The following is a 19,998-nucleotide window of genomic DNA, read 5'->3' on the forward strand; positions in this document are numbered from 1 at the left end:
CCACTTTAGAATAGAATATTGTAGAAATTAGCGCGCAGCTATCTCTGCGTCATTATCAATGAAACTTTATTTTATATATTTTTTCGCGAGTACTCTTTATTTACATAGTACTTTTATCAACAATATTCATAACACAAACTTGTCCTTTGCAATTTTCAGCTCTTATTATTGTGCACATAATAAGCGCGTACTTTTGCGAACCAATTTGTATGCATATATGCGTATACGTTATGAATCTTCTAAGTCCACCGAAACGATCCTTAGGCTATTAATTAGCATTGCGAAGCATCTAAATATTGGCAAGATCAAATATTTAGGATATATCACTCCTTTCGCAATAATTTGCATGCTAAAGTGGGCAATTTCATCACTTTGCTTTTTAAACACTGCGAAATACTATAACATTATGAAACAGACTGCAAAACGTTTCATAACTATTTGCATTTCATATATAAGCTTTTTGCATACTTTTAAAAGTGTTTGTTTTTGAAATTTCGTCAAGTGTGATCAAGACTTGCAAAAAATTAAAAACAAGAACACTTAATAAGTACATTAGCCATATGCCTTGTATCCAATTTCACACTTTATACATATATATCTGATAGTTTCTGCAAAACTATGCATAATATCGCTTTAACAAAACAGTATGCCATGCATTAGGTAAAGTTCGCCCTTCCATATCTGCGAGCTTATATGATCCTGCCGCATTAATTGCCACAATCTGATAAGGGCCTTCCCAATTAGGACCCAATTTACCAGGCTTTTCTGCTCTACTTGCTTCATTATTTCGCAGCACCCATTCACCTATAGCGAAGGATAAAGCACGCACTCTTTTATTATAATATTTAGCGATTTGATGTTTATTATTCGCTTTTTGATAGCCTCCATTAATCTCCGCTCTTCTATGAAATTTAGATTTTCGCTCAACGCAGCATCATTTGCTTCGTCATCAAAGTTAGCAATTCGATGCGTTGGTACCAGAATTTCTGCGGGGATTACTGCCTCAGAACTATACACCAAACTAAAAGGTGTTTCGCCTGTACTCTTTTTGAAAGTAGTGCGATGTGCCCATAACACATTGGGTAATTCATCTACCCAACCAGTTCACCTTTCACATAACCTCTTTTTAATACCGCTGACGAAATATCACGGTTGGTTACTTCGCACAGTCCATTGGCTTGCGGGTGCGCCACTGACGTGAACTTTTGTATTATATTTAGATCAGCGCACCATGTCTTGAAAGGATCTTTCGCTATTTGTGCACCGTTATCGCTAACCAATTCTCACGGAATACCAAACCTGCAAACAATGTACTCCCAAACAAAATTTCGCACTTGCACACCAGTAATAGTGCGAACCGCCTTAGCTTCAACCCATTTTGTAAAATAATCGATTGCAACAATGAGAAATTTAACATTGCTGGGCCCTGCAGGAAATGGCCCTACAATGTCAATCGCCCATTTATTAAATGGCCACGGCGAATTAACGGGAATCATGTCATGTCGCGGAATTCGATTCTGCGGAGCATGCCGTTGGCAACTTTTATAGCGTTTAACAATTTTAGCTACATCGCGGTATAGGGATGGCCAAAAGTATCCCACCCGCATAATTTTTGCTGCGATAGTTTTGTAACCAGAATGCAGTGCACAAGTACCATTATGTACTTCTTCAACAATCATTTCTGCTTCGATTGGGCCAACACATCGCATCATTGGTCCGCAATATGATTTGTGATATAAGATATCATCTTGAATGATATACATTGGCGCTCGCTCTCACACTAAACGAACTTCGCGACTATCTTCTGGCAGAATATTACTGCGGATATATTGTAGGATTGGCTCCATCCAATTTGGCTGTTCTTCTATAACAGATGCAACCATCAAGTCACTATCTATCGACTTACTTGGCAATTCTTCAACCCATACTTGCTTTTGAAAATGCGAAAAAGTTAAAGCGGCTAATTTGCTTAAAGCATCCGCTTTCTTGTTTTGACTTCTTGGCACTTGCGCGAGTTCAAAATGCTCAAACCGCGCTGCAGTTTCCTTTAATAGCAGCAAGTACTTTTGCATAGAAGGATCATGTGCTTCAAAAGATCCGCTAAACTGATTTGCTACTAGCTGCGAATCTGTAAATGCACGCAACTTAACAATATTCATTTTTCGTGCAATATTTAAGCCTGCGAGCAATGCCTCATACTCTGCCTCATTGTTTGTCACGTCAAAATTAAACTGCAGAGCATAAGTATGCTCCTCACCGCTTGAACTTGCCAAAACTAAACCCGCACCTGCACCTTCTGCACACGAAGCACCATCAGTAAATAAATCCCAAGTTTCGCCGTGTTCAGGTTTTAGTGCGGTTCGCTCGTTAATCACTTCCAACTCTCCAGACAGTTCAGCGAGATAATCCGTCATAACTTGTCCTTTTTTAGCGCTACACGAAAGGTAAGATATTTGATAAGCACCTAATTCTACCGCCCATAATGTGAGTCTACCAGATATCTCTGGTTTTATTAAGACTTGCCTGATTGGCAGATTAGTTAATACATGCACCGGATGCCCTTGAAAATATCTTCGTAGCCTTCATGTTGTTAAAATGAGCGCATACACCAACTTTTCAATCGGCGCATAGTTTATTTCACTCCCCGTAAGAGCTTTGCTAACAAAATACACCAGCTTTTGTATTTTGTTCCTTTCCGCGATCAAAACTGATCCGAAAGCCTCGTTTGCCACAGAGATATAAAGATAAAGAACTTCGCCATGAATTGGCGCCGTTAATGTAGGCAAAGATTTCAACAATTTTTTCATCTCTTGAAACGCGGTTTCTGCTTCACTGGACCAAACAAAATTCTTTTGCTTCAAGCACCCTTTTAGAGTTTTGAAAAATGGCAACTGCCTTTCGGCAGCTTTAGACAAGAAACGCGTTAATGCGGCTAGTTTTCCCGTCAAACTTTGTACTTCTTTAACCATTTTTGGCGCGGTCATATTTTCTATAGCCGCGATCTTTTCGGATTAGCTTGAATACCTTGTTCTGTAACAAGATAACCCAAAATTTTTCCTTCAGTTTCGCCAAAACTACATTTTAGCGGATTAAGCTTCATGTTTATTTTTCGCAGTTTGTCAAATGTTTCGCGCATATCTTCAATGATTCGCTCTTTCGTCGTGCTTTTGATGACTAAATCATCTACATAAGCTTCAAGATTGTGCCCTATTTGTTTATCAAACGCGGTATCAATCAACCGTTGATATGTCGCACCCGCATTGATTAAATCAAAAGACATCATTATATAGCAATATATGCCTTTGCCCGTATGAAATGCGGTTTTATCCGCGTCTTCTTGCACCATAGGAATCTGATGATAACCTCTTGTCGCGTCCAGAAAACATTTATATGGAAAAGCATGTAAAGATTCTACTTTTAAATCGATTTCTGGAAGCGGATAGTTATCCTTGGGGTACGCTTTATTCAAATCTTTGTAATCAATACACATTCTCCAGGAACCATCGGGTTTTTTCACCATCACTGGATTTGCAATCCATGATTGATATTTAACTTCGCGCAGAATTCCGGCTCTCACCAATTTTGTTACTTCTTCACATAGCCATTTTACGCGATCTGGGGCCATACCCCTTCGCTTTTGCACTACGGGTTTTAGAGCTGGATTCACATTAAGCCTGTGTTCCGCAATATGACGCGGAACACCAGTCATATCGTTTTCACACCAGGCAAAAACATCCATATACTGGACAAGTAATTGTACAATTTGCTTCCTAGTATCTGCGCTAACATTGCATCCTACTTTTATTTTCTGCTATGGATATGCGGGATTAATTATTTCCATAGCATCCGCACCATCAACAGGTTCTTGCCCTGCGGTTTTTACGTTAACAGCCGCACAAATAGGCATAATGCTCATTGAACATATTGTGGCGACTCCTTTATATGTTGGAAACTTAATCATGCCATGAATTGTGGACGGGACAATTCCAAATTTACTTATAGTTGTTCTTCCCAGCAGCATGTTATAGCGAGAAGAGGATCGCATAACATAAAACTCTAACCGCGCTTGTCGGACCAAAACGTCATCATTTACATCGGCTAGCTCGATGTTTAGTGGCAAAACACCAATAGGTAATGAAGATTCTCCTGCAAAACCGGTTAGCGAAACCGCGGTTGTTTGCAGGTTTGTTTTAATACTTTCTGGCAATTGAGCGAAGCATTGTTCGTAAATAATATCGACGCTACTGCCATTGTTAACATGAACTTTCATGACTGTAATGTCAGCGTCCGCGATTTTGCACGATACTACTATCGGCATTTCAGAAAAATCATCGCTATGCATTTTCGGGAAAGTAATTGGCGCAAATTGCCAATTATGATACATTTTAGCGGACTTTCGCCTTTTTCCTCTTTTTTGGGCATTCGCTCGCACAACAACCACTACATCACTATTATTTCCAATATTACTCATTATTCTAAGCAATCAAGCAATTCACCGCCGATTTTAGATGTATGCACCTACAAATCATCACAACAAAAACACGATTGAAATTAAACCGACGATTTAATTGTTTGATGGCACGAAACAAAAAAAAAAATTCAGTTTAATTTGTAAAACGTGTCCCACGGATGGCGCCAATTGATCAATCCTTAATTAGCTATGTTACTTAATTACGAATTGAGTGCAATAAGATTATAATAGAGGATGGAATGTTTGATGATTATTTTGGGCCCCGATGATCATCTTTCACTTTAACTATCAAGTGATCAACCATCCCGACCCGGTCTTGATTGTTAATTAGCATATTTCACCTTTGCGCGATGTAAAAATCCCTTGGGCAAGATCACAAGTGGAAATTACAAAGGCTTGGGCAAAATGGCAGAGAATCAACAACCTATAAATGAGAGGCCAAGCTCCCTATTTATAGGATTCGAAATATCCGCGGTCTGCGAGTTACTTAACTATCCGTGGAAACTCAGCGGATTAAACCGCGGTCTTGTATTAATGCGAAAACATAACCGCTGTACTTACTTTCAGCGAATATTCCATAGCTTTGCATTATAATTCGCGTAGTTTTGCCTTTGGCCTTTAGCCAATAAAATATACATATACAATGCTATGTATATGATCAATTATGATATATATAATATATTTTAGTATGATATATATACAGTTAAATGTCGTTACAACGATAATCGTTACATATATGTCTCGTTTCGAAATCATTAAGTTAGTAGTCTTATTTTTACATATTGATGCGGGTGAGCTGGGCAATGTAACCAGCTACACAGCCAGCACGAGCTCAAAAGATGTTACACCCGAATCAGGCAAAGCAATGGTCGTGTTGCCATCTATTTTGTATCATCTAAGTGTTTTTGGAGCTGGTTCAAGAAGCTTAGGGGTGACCCTACTTCAGTCCTTAAGCTGAAGTAGTTATGTTTTGATGAATAAAGTTTTTGATAGTTGAAGGCAAGCCAGCAATTAAGAAGAACCAGCTAGCCGGACCAGCAAATGAGCTTAGTTCAGCCAGTAAAGCTTTAATTCACTCAGCTGGGTAACCAGCAAATCGAGCCAGCAAAGTTATACTTAGACAAACCAGCTAGTTCAACCAGTTGAAGAATTTTAAGCTCAACCAGCACACGAAACTTAGTTCAACCAGCAGGCGACGTTGTTTTTCTTTTAAGGGGCCAACTTGATGATACAATTCAAAGTTTACTTATGCTTTTCAATAAACCGGTCAGGTCATGTGCTTAACATATGTGTGGCTGTTCTAGAATAATGTTAGCTGTCCAAGGAAGATTCCCATTTATCATTGGATGATTTTATCATGGGAAGGAGCACTAACAAATGGCAGGCTTTTTGCAGATTGTGTCCCTTATTCTTATTGGCTAATTTGTAACTGTTTGTCCTTTTTTGTCTCCATTTCCTTTTTATGTTTTTGCCTTATTTAGAAAATAGCTGTTAAGCTTCTTCTATAAATAGAGAGCTCTTGTATTGTAAAACTTGGTTGATGATTGAATGAAAAGTTTGATAGAGCTTATCTATTTACAAAATCTCTGTGTCTTTACGAATCTTTGATTCCGGTGGCTAAGAGTGGTTTCTTTATTAGTGTTTGTGGTGTTACTTTATCAAACATTGTGGTGAAATCCAAATCTTCATATCTGATATTATAGTTGTGGTGGAATCTTTATCAGCTGTAGTTGAAGATTTGGAGTGTTTCTAGATCTCTAATTGTGGTGGCATCTTTATCAATTTGGGGTTTAGATTCTTCTATCCTTGTGTTCTTATTTCAGAGTTTTATACTCTGTTTTTTTTTTGGGGCTGATACTGTTACAAATTGGGTCTTTATGTTCAGATCTGTTAGGTGAAGAAAGTTTGTTCTAAATTGCGTTTTTAAAGTCATAATCACGCATCAAAGTGGTATCAGAGCTTAGGTTGTTCAATCGAAGCTTTCTTATCATTTTTTTTAGTGTTGTTTCAGTTCCTACTCTGTTTTAGAGCTGTTAAGCTTTATTTCAGATATGGGTTTCTATTTGTTGCTGAAGGTTTATTTCAGATCTGATAGTTGAAATGGCTGATATTCCAAGGAATATGACTCTTGAAGAAGCTCATAATCTTAGAAGAGATAGAGCTATTGAAGCTCTACAACATCAGATGGAAAGAATGGTTAACTTGTTGGAAGATGGTGTTCCAAGAAGAAATAGAATTAGATCTGAAAATGGAGATACAGCTATTGTGTCTTCTAGTACTGAATCTGAGGATGGTAGCCAATCTACTGATGGATCTCATGCTTCTTCACAAAGAAGAAGAAGGCACAGGAAAAAAGCTGATGATTTGAAAGATATCAAGATAGATCCACCTGATTTTGAAGGGTCCTCTAATCCTGAAGATTACTTTGAATGGGTTCAGGCCATGGATAGAATTATGGAGGTTAAAGGCTATGATGATAAAAAGGCCTTTAAAGTTGCTGTAATCAGATTAAAGAAGTATGCTTCAATGTGGTATGATAATCTAAAAAAAGAGAGGCAATATGAAGGGAAGAAAACAATCAAAACCTGGTCCAAATTAAAAGAGTGTATGCAAAAGTGGTTTGTTCCTCAAGCTTACAAGCAAGAGCTGTATATCCAGATGAATACACTCAAGTAAGGCAGCATGAATGTTGTTGATTACATCAGAGAGTTTGAGCAGCTCAAGATTCGTACAAATGTTAAAGAAGCTGAAGAACACACTATAGCAAGATTCGGTGGAGGCTTAAATGCTTCTATTGCTGATCAAGTTGAAATGCAGCCTCTCTGGACTTTTGAGAGTGCTTGCAAGCTGGCTATTCAAGTAGAGAAACAAGCAAAGAAGAAAATTAATTTTAAGTCTTATTCCAAGCCAGCTGTGCTGCCTATGAAGGGTCAATCATCTATGCTGCCTAGGCATAATGAGGCAGCATCCAAAGTATCTAAAGGCAAAGAGCAGGTTGTAGCTGGTCCTAAAGATGATAGAATGAAATGCTTCAAGTGCCATGGATTTGGACATTTTCAAGCTCAATGTCCTAACCAGCGTGCTCTTACTTTAAAGGAGATTGAAGATTTGGAAGGGGGTTTTGAAACTGAACCAGCATATGATGAGTCTGATAGTGAAGAGTTTGTTGCTGCTGATATTAGAGAGTTTTTAGTGGTTCGAAGAGTAATACACTCAGCTGAGACTATTGAAGATAAGAGCCAGCGAGAAAACATCTTTCATTCAAGATGCACAGTCAAGGGTAAAGTGTGCAGCCTGATTGTTGATGGAGGCAGCTGTGCAAACGCAGCATCTGCTCACATGGTGGAAAAGCTTGAGCTGGTTACAAAGAAGCATCCTCATCCGTATAAACTTCAATGGCTTAACCAAGGCAGCGAGGTAAAGGTTACTCGCCAAGTTACTGTTCCATTTTCAATTGGTACTGTTTATCAGGATGAGATTACTTGTGATGTTATTCCTATGGATGCTTGTCATTTGCTGCTTGGTAGACCTTGATAATTTGATAAGTATGTCTATCATAATGGACACCAAAATTGAAATGTCCCGTTCTTATTGATTAAAAACGTTCCATATTAATTGATTTCGTTGCGAGGTTTTGACCTCTATATGAGACGTTTTTCAAAGACTGCATTCATTTTTAAAACAAACCATAACCTTTATTTCATAAATAAAGGTTTAAAAAGCTTTACGTAGATTATCAAGTAATGATAATCTAAAAAATCCTGTTTACACACGACCATTACATAATGGTTTACAATACAAATATGTTACATCGAAATCAGTTTCTTGAATGCAGTTTTTACACAAAATCATACAAACATGGACTCCAAATCTTGTCCTTATTTTAGTATGAAATAGCGGAAGCTCTTAGTATTCACCTGAGAATAAACATGCTTTAAACGTCAAAAAAAATGTTGGTGAGTTATAGGTTTAACCTATATATATCAAATCGTAACAACAGACCACAAGATTTCATATTTCAATACACATCCCATACATAGAGATAAAAATCATTCATATGGTGAACACCTGGTAACCGACATTAACAAGATGCATATATATAAGAATATCCCCATCATTCCGGGACACCCTTCGGATATGATATAAATTTCGAAGTACTAAAGCATCCGGTACTTTGGATGGGGCTTGTTGGGCCCGATAGATCTATCTTTAGGATTCGCGTCAATTAGGGTGTCTGTTCCCTAATTCTTAGATTACCAGACTTAATAAAAAGGGGTATATTCGATTTCGATAATTCAACCATAGAATGTAGTTTCACGTACTTGTGTCTATTTTGTAAATCATTTATAAAACCTACATGTATTCTCATCCCAAAAATATTAGATTTTAAAAGTGGGACTATAACTCACTTTCACATATTTTTACTTCGTCGGGAAGTAAGACTTGGCCACTGGTTGACTCACGAACCTATAACAATATATACATATATATCAAAGTATGTTCAAAATATATTTACAACACTTTTAATATATTTTGATATTTTAAGTTTATTAAGTCAGCTGTCCTCGTTAGTAACCTACAACTAGTTGTCCACAGTTAGATGTACAGAAATAAATCTATAAATATTATCTTGAATCAATCCACGACCCAGTGTATACGTATCTCGGTATTGATCACAACTCAAACTGTATATATTTTGGAATCAACCTCAACCCTGTATAGCTAACTCCAACATTCACATATAGAGTGTCTATGGTTGTTCCGAAATATATATAGATGTGTCGACATGATAGGTCGAAACATTGTATACGTGTCTATGGTATCTCAAGATTACATAATATACAATACAAGTTGATTAAGTTATGGCTGGAATAGATTTGTTACCAATTTTCACGTAGCTAAAATGAGAAAAATTATCCAATCTTGTTTTACCCATAACTTCTTCATTTTAAATCCGTTTTGAGTGAATCAAATTGCTATAGTTTCATATTGAACTATATTTTATGAATCTAAACAGAAAAAGTATAGGTTTATAGTCGGAAAAATAAGTTACAAGTCATTTTTGTAAAGGTGGTCATTTCAGTCGAAAGAACGACGTCTAGATGACCATTTTAGAAAACATACTTCCACTTTGAGTTTAACCATAATTTTTGGATATAGTTTCATGTTCATAATAAAAATCATTTTCTCAGAATAACAACTTTTAAATCAAAGTTTATCATATTTTTTAATTAACTAACCCAAAACAGCCCGCGGTGTTACTACGACGGCGTAAATCCAGTTTTACGGTGTTTTTCGTGTTTTCTGGTTTTAAATCATTAAGTTAGCATATCATATAGATATAGAACATGTGTTTAGTTGATTTTTAAAGTCAAGTTAGAAGGATTAACTTTTGTTTGCGAACAAGTTTAGAATTAACTAAACTATGTTCTAGTGATTACAAGTTTAAACCTTCGAATAAGATAGCTTTATATGCATGAATCGAATGATGTTATGAACATCATTACTACCTTAAGTTCCTTGGATAAACCTATTGGAAAATAGAAAAATGGATCTAGCTTCAACGGATCCTTGGATGGCTCGAAGTTCTTGAAGCAGAATCATGACACGAAAACAAGTTCAAGTAAGATCATCACTTGAAATAAGATTGTTATAGTTATAGAAATTGAACCAAAGTTTGAATATGATTATTACCTTGTATTAGAATGATAACCTACTGTAAGAAACAACGATTTCTTGAGGTTGGATGATCACCTTACAAGATTGGAAGTGAGCTAGCAAACTTGAAAGTATTCTTGATTTTATGTATCTAGAACTTGTAGAATTTATGAAGAACACTTAGAACTTGAAGATAGAACTTGAGAGAGATCAATTAGATGAAGAAAATTGAAAAATGAAAGTGTTTGTACGTGTTTTTGGTCGTTGGTGTATGGATTAGATATAAAGGATATGTAATTTTGTTTTCATGTAAATAAGTCATGAATGATTACTCATATTTTTGTAATTTTATGAGATATTTCATGCTAGTTGCCAAATGATGGTTCCCACATGTGTTAGGAGACTCACATGGGCTGCTAAGAGCTGATCATTGGAGTGTATATACCAATAGTACATACATCTAAAAGCTGTGTATTGTACGAGTACGAATACGGGTGCATACGAGTAGAATTGTTGATGAAACTGAACGAGGATGTAATTGTAAGCATTTTTGTTAAGTAGAAGTATTTTGATAAGTGTATTGAAGTCTTTCAAAAGTATATAAATACATATTAAAACACTACATGTATATACATTTTAACTGAGTCGTTAAGTCATCGTTAGTCGTTACATGTAAGTGTTGTTTTGAAACCTTTAGGTTAACGATCTTGTTAAATGTTATTAACCCAATGTTTATAATATCAAATGAGATTTTAAATTATTATATTATCATGATATTATCATGTATGAATATCTCTTAATATGATATATATACATTAAATATCTTTACAACGATAATCGTTACATATATGTCTCGTTTAAAAATCATTAAGTTAGTAGTCTTATTTTTACATATGTAGTTCATTGTTAATATACTTAATGATATGTTTAATTATCATAGTATCATGTTAACTATATATATATATCCATATATATGTCATCATATAGTTTTTACAAGTTTTAACGTTCGTGAATCACCGGTCAACTTGGGTGGTCAATTGTCTATATGAAACATATTTCAATTAATTAAGTCTTAACAAGTTTGATTGCTTAACATGTTGGAAACATTTAATCATGTAAATATCAATCTCAATTAATATATATAAACATGGAAAAGTTCGGGTCACTCCAGTACCTACCCGTTAAATAAATTTCGTCCCGAAATTTTAAGCTGTTGAAGGTGTTGACGAATCTTCTGGAAATAGATGTGGGTATTTCTTCTTCATCTGATCTTCACGCTCCCAGGTGATCTCGGGTCCCCTCCAAGCATTCCATCGAACCTTAACAATTGGTATCTTGTTTTGCTTAAGTCTTTTAACCTCACGATCCATTATTTCGACGGGTTCTTCGATGAATTGGAGTTTTTCGTTGATTTGGATTTCATCTAACGGAATAGTGAGATCTTCTTTAGCAAAACATTTCTTCAAATTCGAGACGTGGAAAGTGTTATGTACAGCCGCGAGTTGTTGAGGTAACTCAAGTCGGTAAGCTACTGGTCCGACACGATCAATAATCTTGAATGGTCCAATATACCTTAGATTTAATTTCCCTCGTTTACCAAATCGAACAACGCCTTTCCAAGGTGCAACTTTAAGCATGACCATCTCTCCAATTTCAAATTCTATATCTTTTCTTTTAATGTCAGCGTAGCTCTTTTGTCGACTTTGGGCGGTTTTCAACCGTTGTTGAATTTGGATGATCTTCTCGGTAGTTTCTTGTATAATCTCCGGACCCGTAATCTGTCTATCCCCCACTTCACTCTAACAAATCGGAGACCTGCACTTTCTACCATAAAGTGCTTCAAATGGCGCCATCTCAATGCTTGAATGGTAGCTGTTGTTGTAGGAAAATTCTGCTAATGGTAGATGTCGATCCCAACTGTTTCCGAAATCAATAACACATGCTTGTAGCATGTCTTCAAGCGTTTGTATCGTCCTTTCGCTCTGCCCATCAGTTTGTGGATGATAGGCAGTACTCATGTCTAGACAAGTTCCTAATGCTTGCTGTAATGTCTGCCAGAATCTTGAAATAAATCTGCCATCCCTATCAGAGATAATAGAGATTGGTATTCCATGTATGGAGACGACTTCCTTCAAATACAGTCGTGCTAACTTCTCCATCTTGTCACCATCTCTTATTGGCAGGAAAAGTGCTGATTTGGTGAGATGATCAACTATTACCCAAATAGTATCAAAACCACTTGCAGTCCTTGGCAATTTAGTGATGAAATCCATGGTAATGTTTTCCCATTTCCATTCCGGGATTTTGGGTTGTTGAAGTAGACCTGATGGTTTCTGATGCTCAGCTTTGACCTTAGAACACGTCAAACATTCTCCTACGTATTTAGCAACATCGGCTTTCATACCCGGCCACCAAAAATATTTCCTGAGATCCTTGTACATCTTCCCCGTTCCAGGATGTATTGAGTATCTGGTTTTATGAGCTTCTCTAAGTACCATTTCTCTCATATCTCCAAATTTTGGTACCCAAATCCTTTCAGCCCTATACCGGGTTCCGTCTTCCCGAATATTAAGATGTTTCTCCGATCCTTTGGGTATTTCATCCTTTAAATTTCCCTCTTTTAAAACTCCTTGTTGTGCCTCCTTTATACCGGGTGGTAACGAATCTCAAAGTAGTAATCATTCAATAATTCAATCCACCTACGCTGCCTCATATTCAGTTGTTTCTGATTAAATATGTGTTGAAGACTTTTGTGGTCAGTATATATAATACTTTTGACCCCATATAAGTAGTTCCTACAAGTCTTTAATGCAAAAACAACCGCGCCTAATTCCAAATCATGTGTAGTATAATTTTGTTCGTGAATCTTCAATTGTCTAGACGCATAAAAGCAATCACCTTCATTCGTTGCATTAATACACAACCGAGACCTTGCTTTGATGCGTCACAATAAATCACAAAATCATCATTCCCTTCAGGCAATGACAATATAGGTGTCGTAGTTAGCTTTTTCTTCAATAACTGAAACGCTTTCTCTTGTTCATCATTCCATTCAAATTTCTTCCCTTTATGCGTTAATGCAGTCAAGGGTTTTGCTATTCTGGAAAAGTCTTGGATGAACCTTCTGTAGTAACCAGCTAGTCCTAAAAACTGGCGTATGTGTTTCGGAATTTTCGGGGTTTCCCACTTTTCAACAGTTTCTATCTTTGCCGGATCCACCTTAATACCTTCTTTGTTCACTATGTGACCGAGGAATTGAACTTCTTCCAACCAAAATGCACACTTTGAAAACTTAGCGTACAATTCTTCCTTCCTGAATAGTTCTAACACCTTTCTCAAATGTTCACCGAGTTCTTGGTCATTCTTTGAGTAAATAAGTATGTCATCAATGAAAACAATGACAAACTTGTCAAGGTATGGTCCACACACTCGGTTCATAAGGTCCATGAACACAGCTGGTACATTAGTTAAACCAAACGGCATGACCATAAACTCGTAATGACCGTAACGTGTTCTGAAAGCAGTCTTTGGAATATCATCTTCTTTCACCCGCATTTGATGATACCCGAAACGTAAGTCAATCTTTGAATAAACAGACGAGCCTTGTAGTTGATCAAATAAGTCGTCGATTCTCGGTAGTGGGTAGCGGTTCTTGATGGTAAGTTTGTTCAACTCTCGGTAGTCGATACACAACCTGAATGTACCATCTTTCTTCTTGACAAACAAAACATGAGCTCCCCACGGTGATGTGCTTGGTCGAATGAAACCACGCTCTAAAAGTTTTTGTAATTGGCTTTGTAGTTCTTTCATCTCGTTGGGTGCGAGTCTGTAAGGAGCACGAGCTATTGGTGCAGCACCTGGTACAAGATCTATTTGAAATTCAACGGATCGCTGTGGGGGTAATCCCGGTAATTCTTTCGGAAATACATCGGGAAATTCTTTTGCAATGGGAACTTCATTGATGCTCTTTTCTTCAGTTTGTACTTTCTCGACGTGTGCTAGAACAGCATAGCAACCTTTTCTTATTAGTTTTTGTGCCTTCAAATTACTAATAATATGTAGCTTCGTGTTGCCCTTTTCTCCGTACACCATTAAGGGTTTTCCTTTTTCTCGTATAATGCGAATTGCATTTTTGTAACAAACGATCTCTGCTTTCACTTCTTTCAACCAGTCCATACCGATTATCACATCAAAACTCCCTAACTCTACTGGTATCAAATCAATCTTAAATGTTTCGCTAACCAGTTTAATTTCTCGATTCCGACATATATTATCTGCTGAAATTAATTTACCATTTGCTAATTCGAGTAAAAATTTACTATCCAAAGGTGTCAATGGACAATTTAATTTAGCACAAAAATCTCTACTCATATAGCTTCTATCCGCACCCGAATCAAATAAAACGTAAGCAGATTTATTGTCAATAAGAAACGTACCCGTAACAAGCTCCGGGTCTTCCTGTGCCTCTGCCGCATTAATATTGAAAACTCTTCCGCGGCCTTGTCCATTCGTGTTCTCCTGGTTCGGGCAATTTCTAATAATGTGGCCCGGTTTTCCACATTTATAACAAACAACATTGACATAACTTGCTCCGACACTACTTGCTCCACCATTACTCGTTCCGACACCATTTATTCCTTTCGTTCTATTAACCCCTGGTCCGTAGACCTCACACTTCGCTGCGCTATGACCATTTCTTTTACACTTGTTGCAAAATTTGGTGCAGAACCCTGAGTGATACTTTTCACACCTTTGGCATAGCTGCTTCTGATTGTTGTTGTTGTTGCAGTTATTATTGTTGTTGGGATGATTGTTGTAGTTGATGTTGTAGTTGATGTTGTTGTTGTTGTTGTTGTTATTGTTGTTGGGCCGTTTGTTGTAGTTGCGATTGATGTTGCGATTGTTGGGATAATTGTTGCGATTATTGTTGTAATTGCTGTTGTTGTTGAATTGGTGATTCTTATCACCGTTTTCCTCCCACTTTCTTTTGACTTGCTTCACATTGGCCTCTTCAGCAGTCTGTTCTTTAATTCTTTCTTCAATCTGTTTCACTAGTTTGTGAGCCATTCTACATGCCTGTTGTATGGAGGCGGGCTCGTGTGAACTTATATCTTCTTGGATTCTTTCCGGTAATCCTTTCACAAACGCGTCGATCTTCTCTTCCTCATCTTCGAATGCTCCCGGACACAATAGGCACAATTCAGTGAATCGTCTTTCGTACGTGGTAATATCAAATCCTTGGGTTCGTAACCCTCTAAGTTCTATCTTGAGCTTATTGACCTCGGTTCTGGGACGGTACTTCTCGTTCATCAAGTGCTTGAATGCTGACCACGGTAGTGCGTACGCATCATCTTGTCCCACTTGCTCTAGATAGGTATTCCACCATGTTAACGCAGAACCTGTGAAGGTATGCGTAGCGTACTTCACTTTGTCCTCTTCAGTACACTTACTTATGGCAAACACCGATTTGACCTTCTCGGTCCACCGTTTCAATCCGATCGGTCCTTCGGTTCCATCAAATTCCAAAGGTTTGCAGGCAGTGAATTCTTTGTAGGTGCATCCTACACGATTTCCTGTACTGCCAGATCCAAGGTTATTGTTGGTATGTAGCGCAGCCTGTACTGCGGCTATGTTTGAAGCTATAAAAGTATGGAATTCCTCTTCATTCATATTCACGGTGTGTCGAGTAGTCGGTGCCATTTCCTTCAAAATAGTCAAATGGAACAAGTTAATCATACAGAATATTAAGAGTAGTTAATAGTATTTCGTAGCATAATATGAACTCATTTATAAAAGCTTTTTCTTCATATTAGCGTTTTATAAGTTTAAATTCGGGTAGTACCTACCCGTTAAGTTCATACTTAGTAGCTAATATACAATTCAACTACTACAATTCTATATGAAAAACTGATTGTAATAATATTTCGCGTTCAAACTTTTATACAATATTTTTACAAACTTACAATACCGCTTATTTTACATAAAGCATGAAATATAGCACACAATAACTTTGATACAAGATAGTTGTGAAGATAATTCTAGCTAGTACACAAGTCGTTCAGCAAAGGCAATAAAGACACGTAATTCATACGTCCAGAAACAAGTCATGCATTCTGGTTTTACTAGGACTACTTCCCATCCTTGGTCTTGTGGAACATAACCGTTATGGCCGTTGATAAGACAGCGTGTTGTAACGTTGTCAAAGGGACGAGGGTTACGTAATGACCAACAGTCTCGTAATAACCTAAAAACCTCATTTCTTACCCCAATTACCGACTCCGTCACTTGTGGGAACGTTTTGTTTAATAGTTGTAGCCCGATGTTCTTGTTCTCACTTTGGTGAGAAGCGAACATTACTAACCCGTAAGCATAACATGCTTCTTTATGTTGCATGTTAGCCGCTTTTTCTAAATCACGAAGTCCTATATTCGGATATACTGAGTCAAAATAATTTCTTAACCCGTTGCGTAAAATAGCATTTGGGTTCCCCGCAATATATGCATCAAAGTAAACACAGCGTAACTTATGGATTTCCCAATGTGATATCCCCCATCTTTCGAACGAAAGCCTTTTATAAACCAAGGCATTCTTGGAACGTTCTTCGAATGTCTTACAAACTGATCTCGCCTTAAATAGTTGTGCCGAAGAATTCTGACCGACTCTAGACAAGATTTCATCAATCATGTCTCCGGGTAGGTCTCTTAAAATATTGGGTTGTCTATCCATTTTGTGTTTTTATACTATAAAATAGACAAGAGTTAGATTCATAAAAAAAAATACTTATTAATACAAGCAATTTTTACATATATCATAAAGCATAAGCACACTATATTACATATATTACACCACACGAATACAACTATCTTATTCCGACTCGCTTGTTTCTTCTTCTTCTTCGGTTTTGGTTCGTTTTGCCAAGTTTCTAGGGATATATGATGTTCCCCTAATACGAGCCGTCGTTTTCCACATTGGTTTAGAAAAACCTGGTGGTTTAGAGGTTCCCGGGTCATTGTTACAACTTAAGGACTTCGGGGGTTGACGATACATATAAAGTTCATCGGGGTTGGAATTAGATTTCTCTATTTTTATGCCCTTTCCCTTATTATTTTCTTTTTCCTTTTTAAATTCAGTTGGGGTAATTTCTATAACATCATCGGAATTCTCGTCGGAATCCGATTCATCAGAGAATTGGTAATCCTCCCAATATTTTGCTTCCTTGGCGGAAACACCATTGACCATAATTAACCTTGGTCGGTTGGTTGAGGATTTTCTTTTACTTAACCGTTTTATTATTTCCCCCACCGGTTCTATTTCTTCATCCGGTTCCGATTCTTCTTCCGGTTTCGATTCTTCTTCCGGTTCCGACTCTTCTTTCGGTTCCTCTTCGGGAACTTGTGAATCAGTTCACGAATCATTCCAATTCACATTTGACTCTTCATTATTATTAGGTGAGTCAATGGAACTTGTTCTAGAGGTAGACATCTATCACATGATATCAAACGCGTTAAGAGATTAATATATCACATAATATTCACATGTTAAAAATATATAGTTTCCAACAAAATTTGTTTAGCAATCATTTTTCAAGTAAACACGGTCGAAGTCCAGACTCACTAATGCATCCTAACAAACTCGATAAGACACACTAATGCAAAATTCTAATTCTCTAAGACCAACGCTCGGATACCAACTGAAATGTCCCGTTCTTATTGATTAAAAACGTTCCATATTAATTGATTTCGTTGCGAGGTTTTGACCTCTATATGAGACGTTTTTCAAAGACTGCATTCATTTTTAAAACAAACCTTAACCTTTATTTCATAAATAAAGGTTTAAAAAGCTTTACGTAGATTATCAAATAATGATAATCTAAAATATCCTGTTTACACACGACCATTACATAATGGTTTACAATACAAATATGTTACTGATAGTGCTCCAAATGAACATATATTTAGTATCAATATCCCTCCGATATGTAAAGATTTCAGTTGCAATTGTTCCATTTTCATGTAATATTCGTTTATATTAAATAAGTGCGAAGACAAAAGGCGAAAACAACGAATTGAAGACGCAAAGGTCCAAAAAGCTCAAAAGTACAAGATACAATTAAAAAGGTTCAATTTATTGATAAGGAACGTCTAAAAATGACAAGAGTACAAGTTACGAAACGCAAAGTACAAAATATCTCAGCGTACGCAAGGACGTTCGAAAATCCGGAACCGGGACATGAACCAACTCTCAACGCTCGACGCAACGGAAAAAAAATTACGAGTCTACTATGTATATAAATATAATATAATATATAAATAATTATAAAAATTATTTATATATTATATATATTTAAATAAAAACCGTCGGCAGCCTTGGATCTTGAACTTGTGGGCTGGTTTTGGAACCTCCGCGACTTGCGGAGCTGGAAGGCCAAAATGGCCGCGACTCGCGGAGCAGTGAATTTCAGTTCTGGCTATAAAAGCTCTCGAGTTCTGCATGTAAAATATATAATAAAAAATAATAATAATACTCCGTGTGTAATAATAATAATAATAAACAAATATATATATATATTATATATATATATAGATTAGTGGTATATTAGATTAGATTGGGTTATGTAAATGTTATTTTTCGGGTTTTAAAGTCGGAACTCTGTCCATGTAACACTACGCGATAAATACTCAATGTAAGCTATGTTCTTCCTTTTTAAATTTATGTCTCGTAGCTAAGCCGTTATTATGCTTATTTAAATTGAAGTAATCATGATGTTGGGCTAAATACTAAAATTGGGTAATTGGGCTTTGGACCATAATTGGGGTTTGGACAAAAGAACGACACTTGTGGAAATTAGACTATGGGCTATTAATGAGCTTTATATTTAATTAACGATACCTCGTTAATTTAATATAAAGGTTATGATTTTATGTATCTATAAATAACCACATACGCTTAATCGGACACGGTGGGAGGGATATTTATAAGTACATATTATTGTTCATTTTACCGGACACGGGGATGAATTATTAGTTAATGGACTCATTGAAACAGGGGTGAATTACATTCAAGGGTAATTGGTGTAATTGTTAACAAAGTATTAAAACCTTGGTTTACACGCAGTCGATAACCTGGTGTATTCATTAAACAAAGTATTAAAACCTTGTTACAATTCGAATCCCCAATTAGTTGGAATATTTAACTTCGGGTATAAGAATAATTTGATGAGGACACTCGCACTTTATATTTATGACTGATGGACTGTTATGGACAAAAACCAGACGGACATATTAAATAATCCAGGACAAAGGACAATTAACCCATGGGCATAAAACTAAAATCAACACGTCAAACATCATGATTACGGAAGTTTAAATAAGCATAATTCTTTTATTTCATATTTAATTTCCTTTATTTTATATTTAATTGCACTTCTAATTATCGCACTTTTATTTATTGTTGTTTAATCGCACTTTTAATTATCGTACTTTTTAATTATCGCAATTTTATTTTATCGCACTTTTATTATTCGCAATTTCATTATCGTTATTTACTTTACGCTTTAAATTAAGTCTTTTATTTATTTAATATTTTACATTAGGTTTTAACTGCGACTAAAGTCTTAAAATCGACAAACCGGTCCTTAAACGGTAAAAAACCCCCCTTTATAATAATAATATTACTTATATATATGTTTGTATTTTTATAAAAGTAAACTAATATAGCGTTGAGCTTTGTTTAAAGATTTCCCTGTGGAACGAACCGGACTTACTAAAAACTACACTACTGTACGATTAGGTACACTGCCTATAAGTGTTGTAGCAAGGTTTAAGTATATCCATTCTATAAATAAATAAATATCTTGTGTAAAATTGTAT

The 19,998-nt window shown here is 36.4% G+C and overlaps 1 protein-coding gene across 1 annotated transcript; it reads right to left on the bottom strand.

Moving 5' to 3' along the window:
• Window positions 1-1,775: 1,775 nt before the first annotated feature.
• Window positions 1,776-2,209, bottom strand: LOC139901021 (uncharacterized). The gene is made up of 2 exons (XM_071883763.1): window positions 2,200-2,209; window positions 1,776-2,128 (listed from the first exon to the last, which is right to left on the bottom strand). The coding sequence occupies exons 1-2, from the start codon at window positions 2,207-2,209 to the stop codon at window positions 1,776-1,778; spliced, it is 363 nt and encodes a 120-aa protein (XP_071739864.1).
• Window positions 2,210-19,998: the final 17,789 nt, after the last annotated feature.

Source organism: Rutidosis leptorrhynchoides, chromosome 3 (assembly GCF_046630445.1).
Source record: "Rutidosis leptorrhynchoides isolate AG116_Rl617_1_P2 chromosome 3, CSIRO_AGI_Rlap_v1, whole genome shotgun sequence".
Taxonomy (NCBI): Eukaryota; Viridiplantae; Streptophyta; class Magnoliopsida; order Asterales; family Asteraceae; genus Rutidosis; species Rutidosis leptorrhynchoides.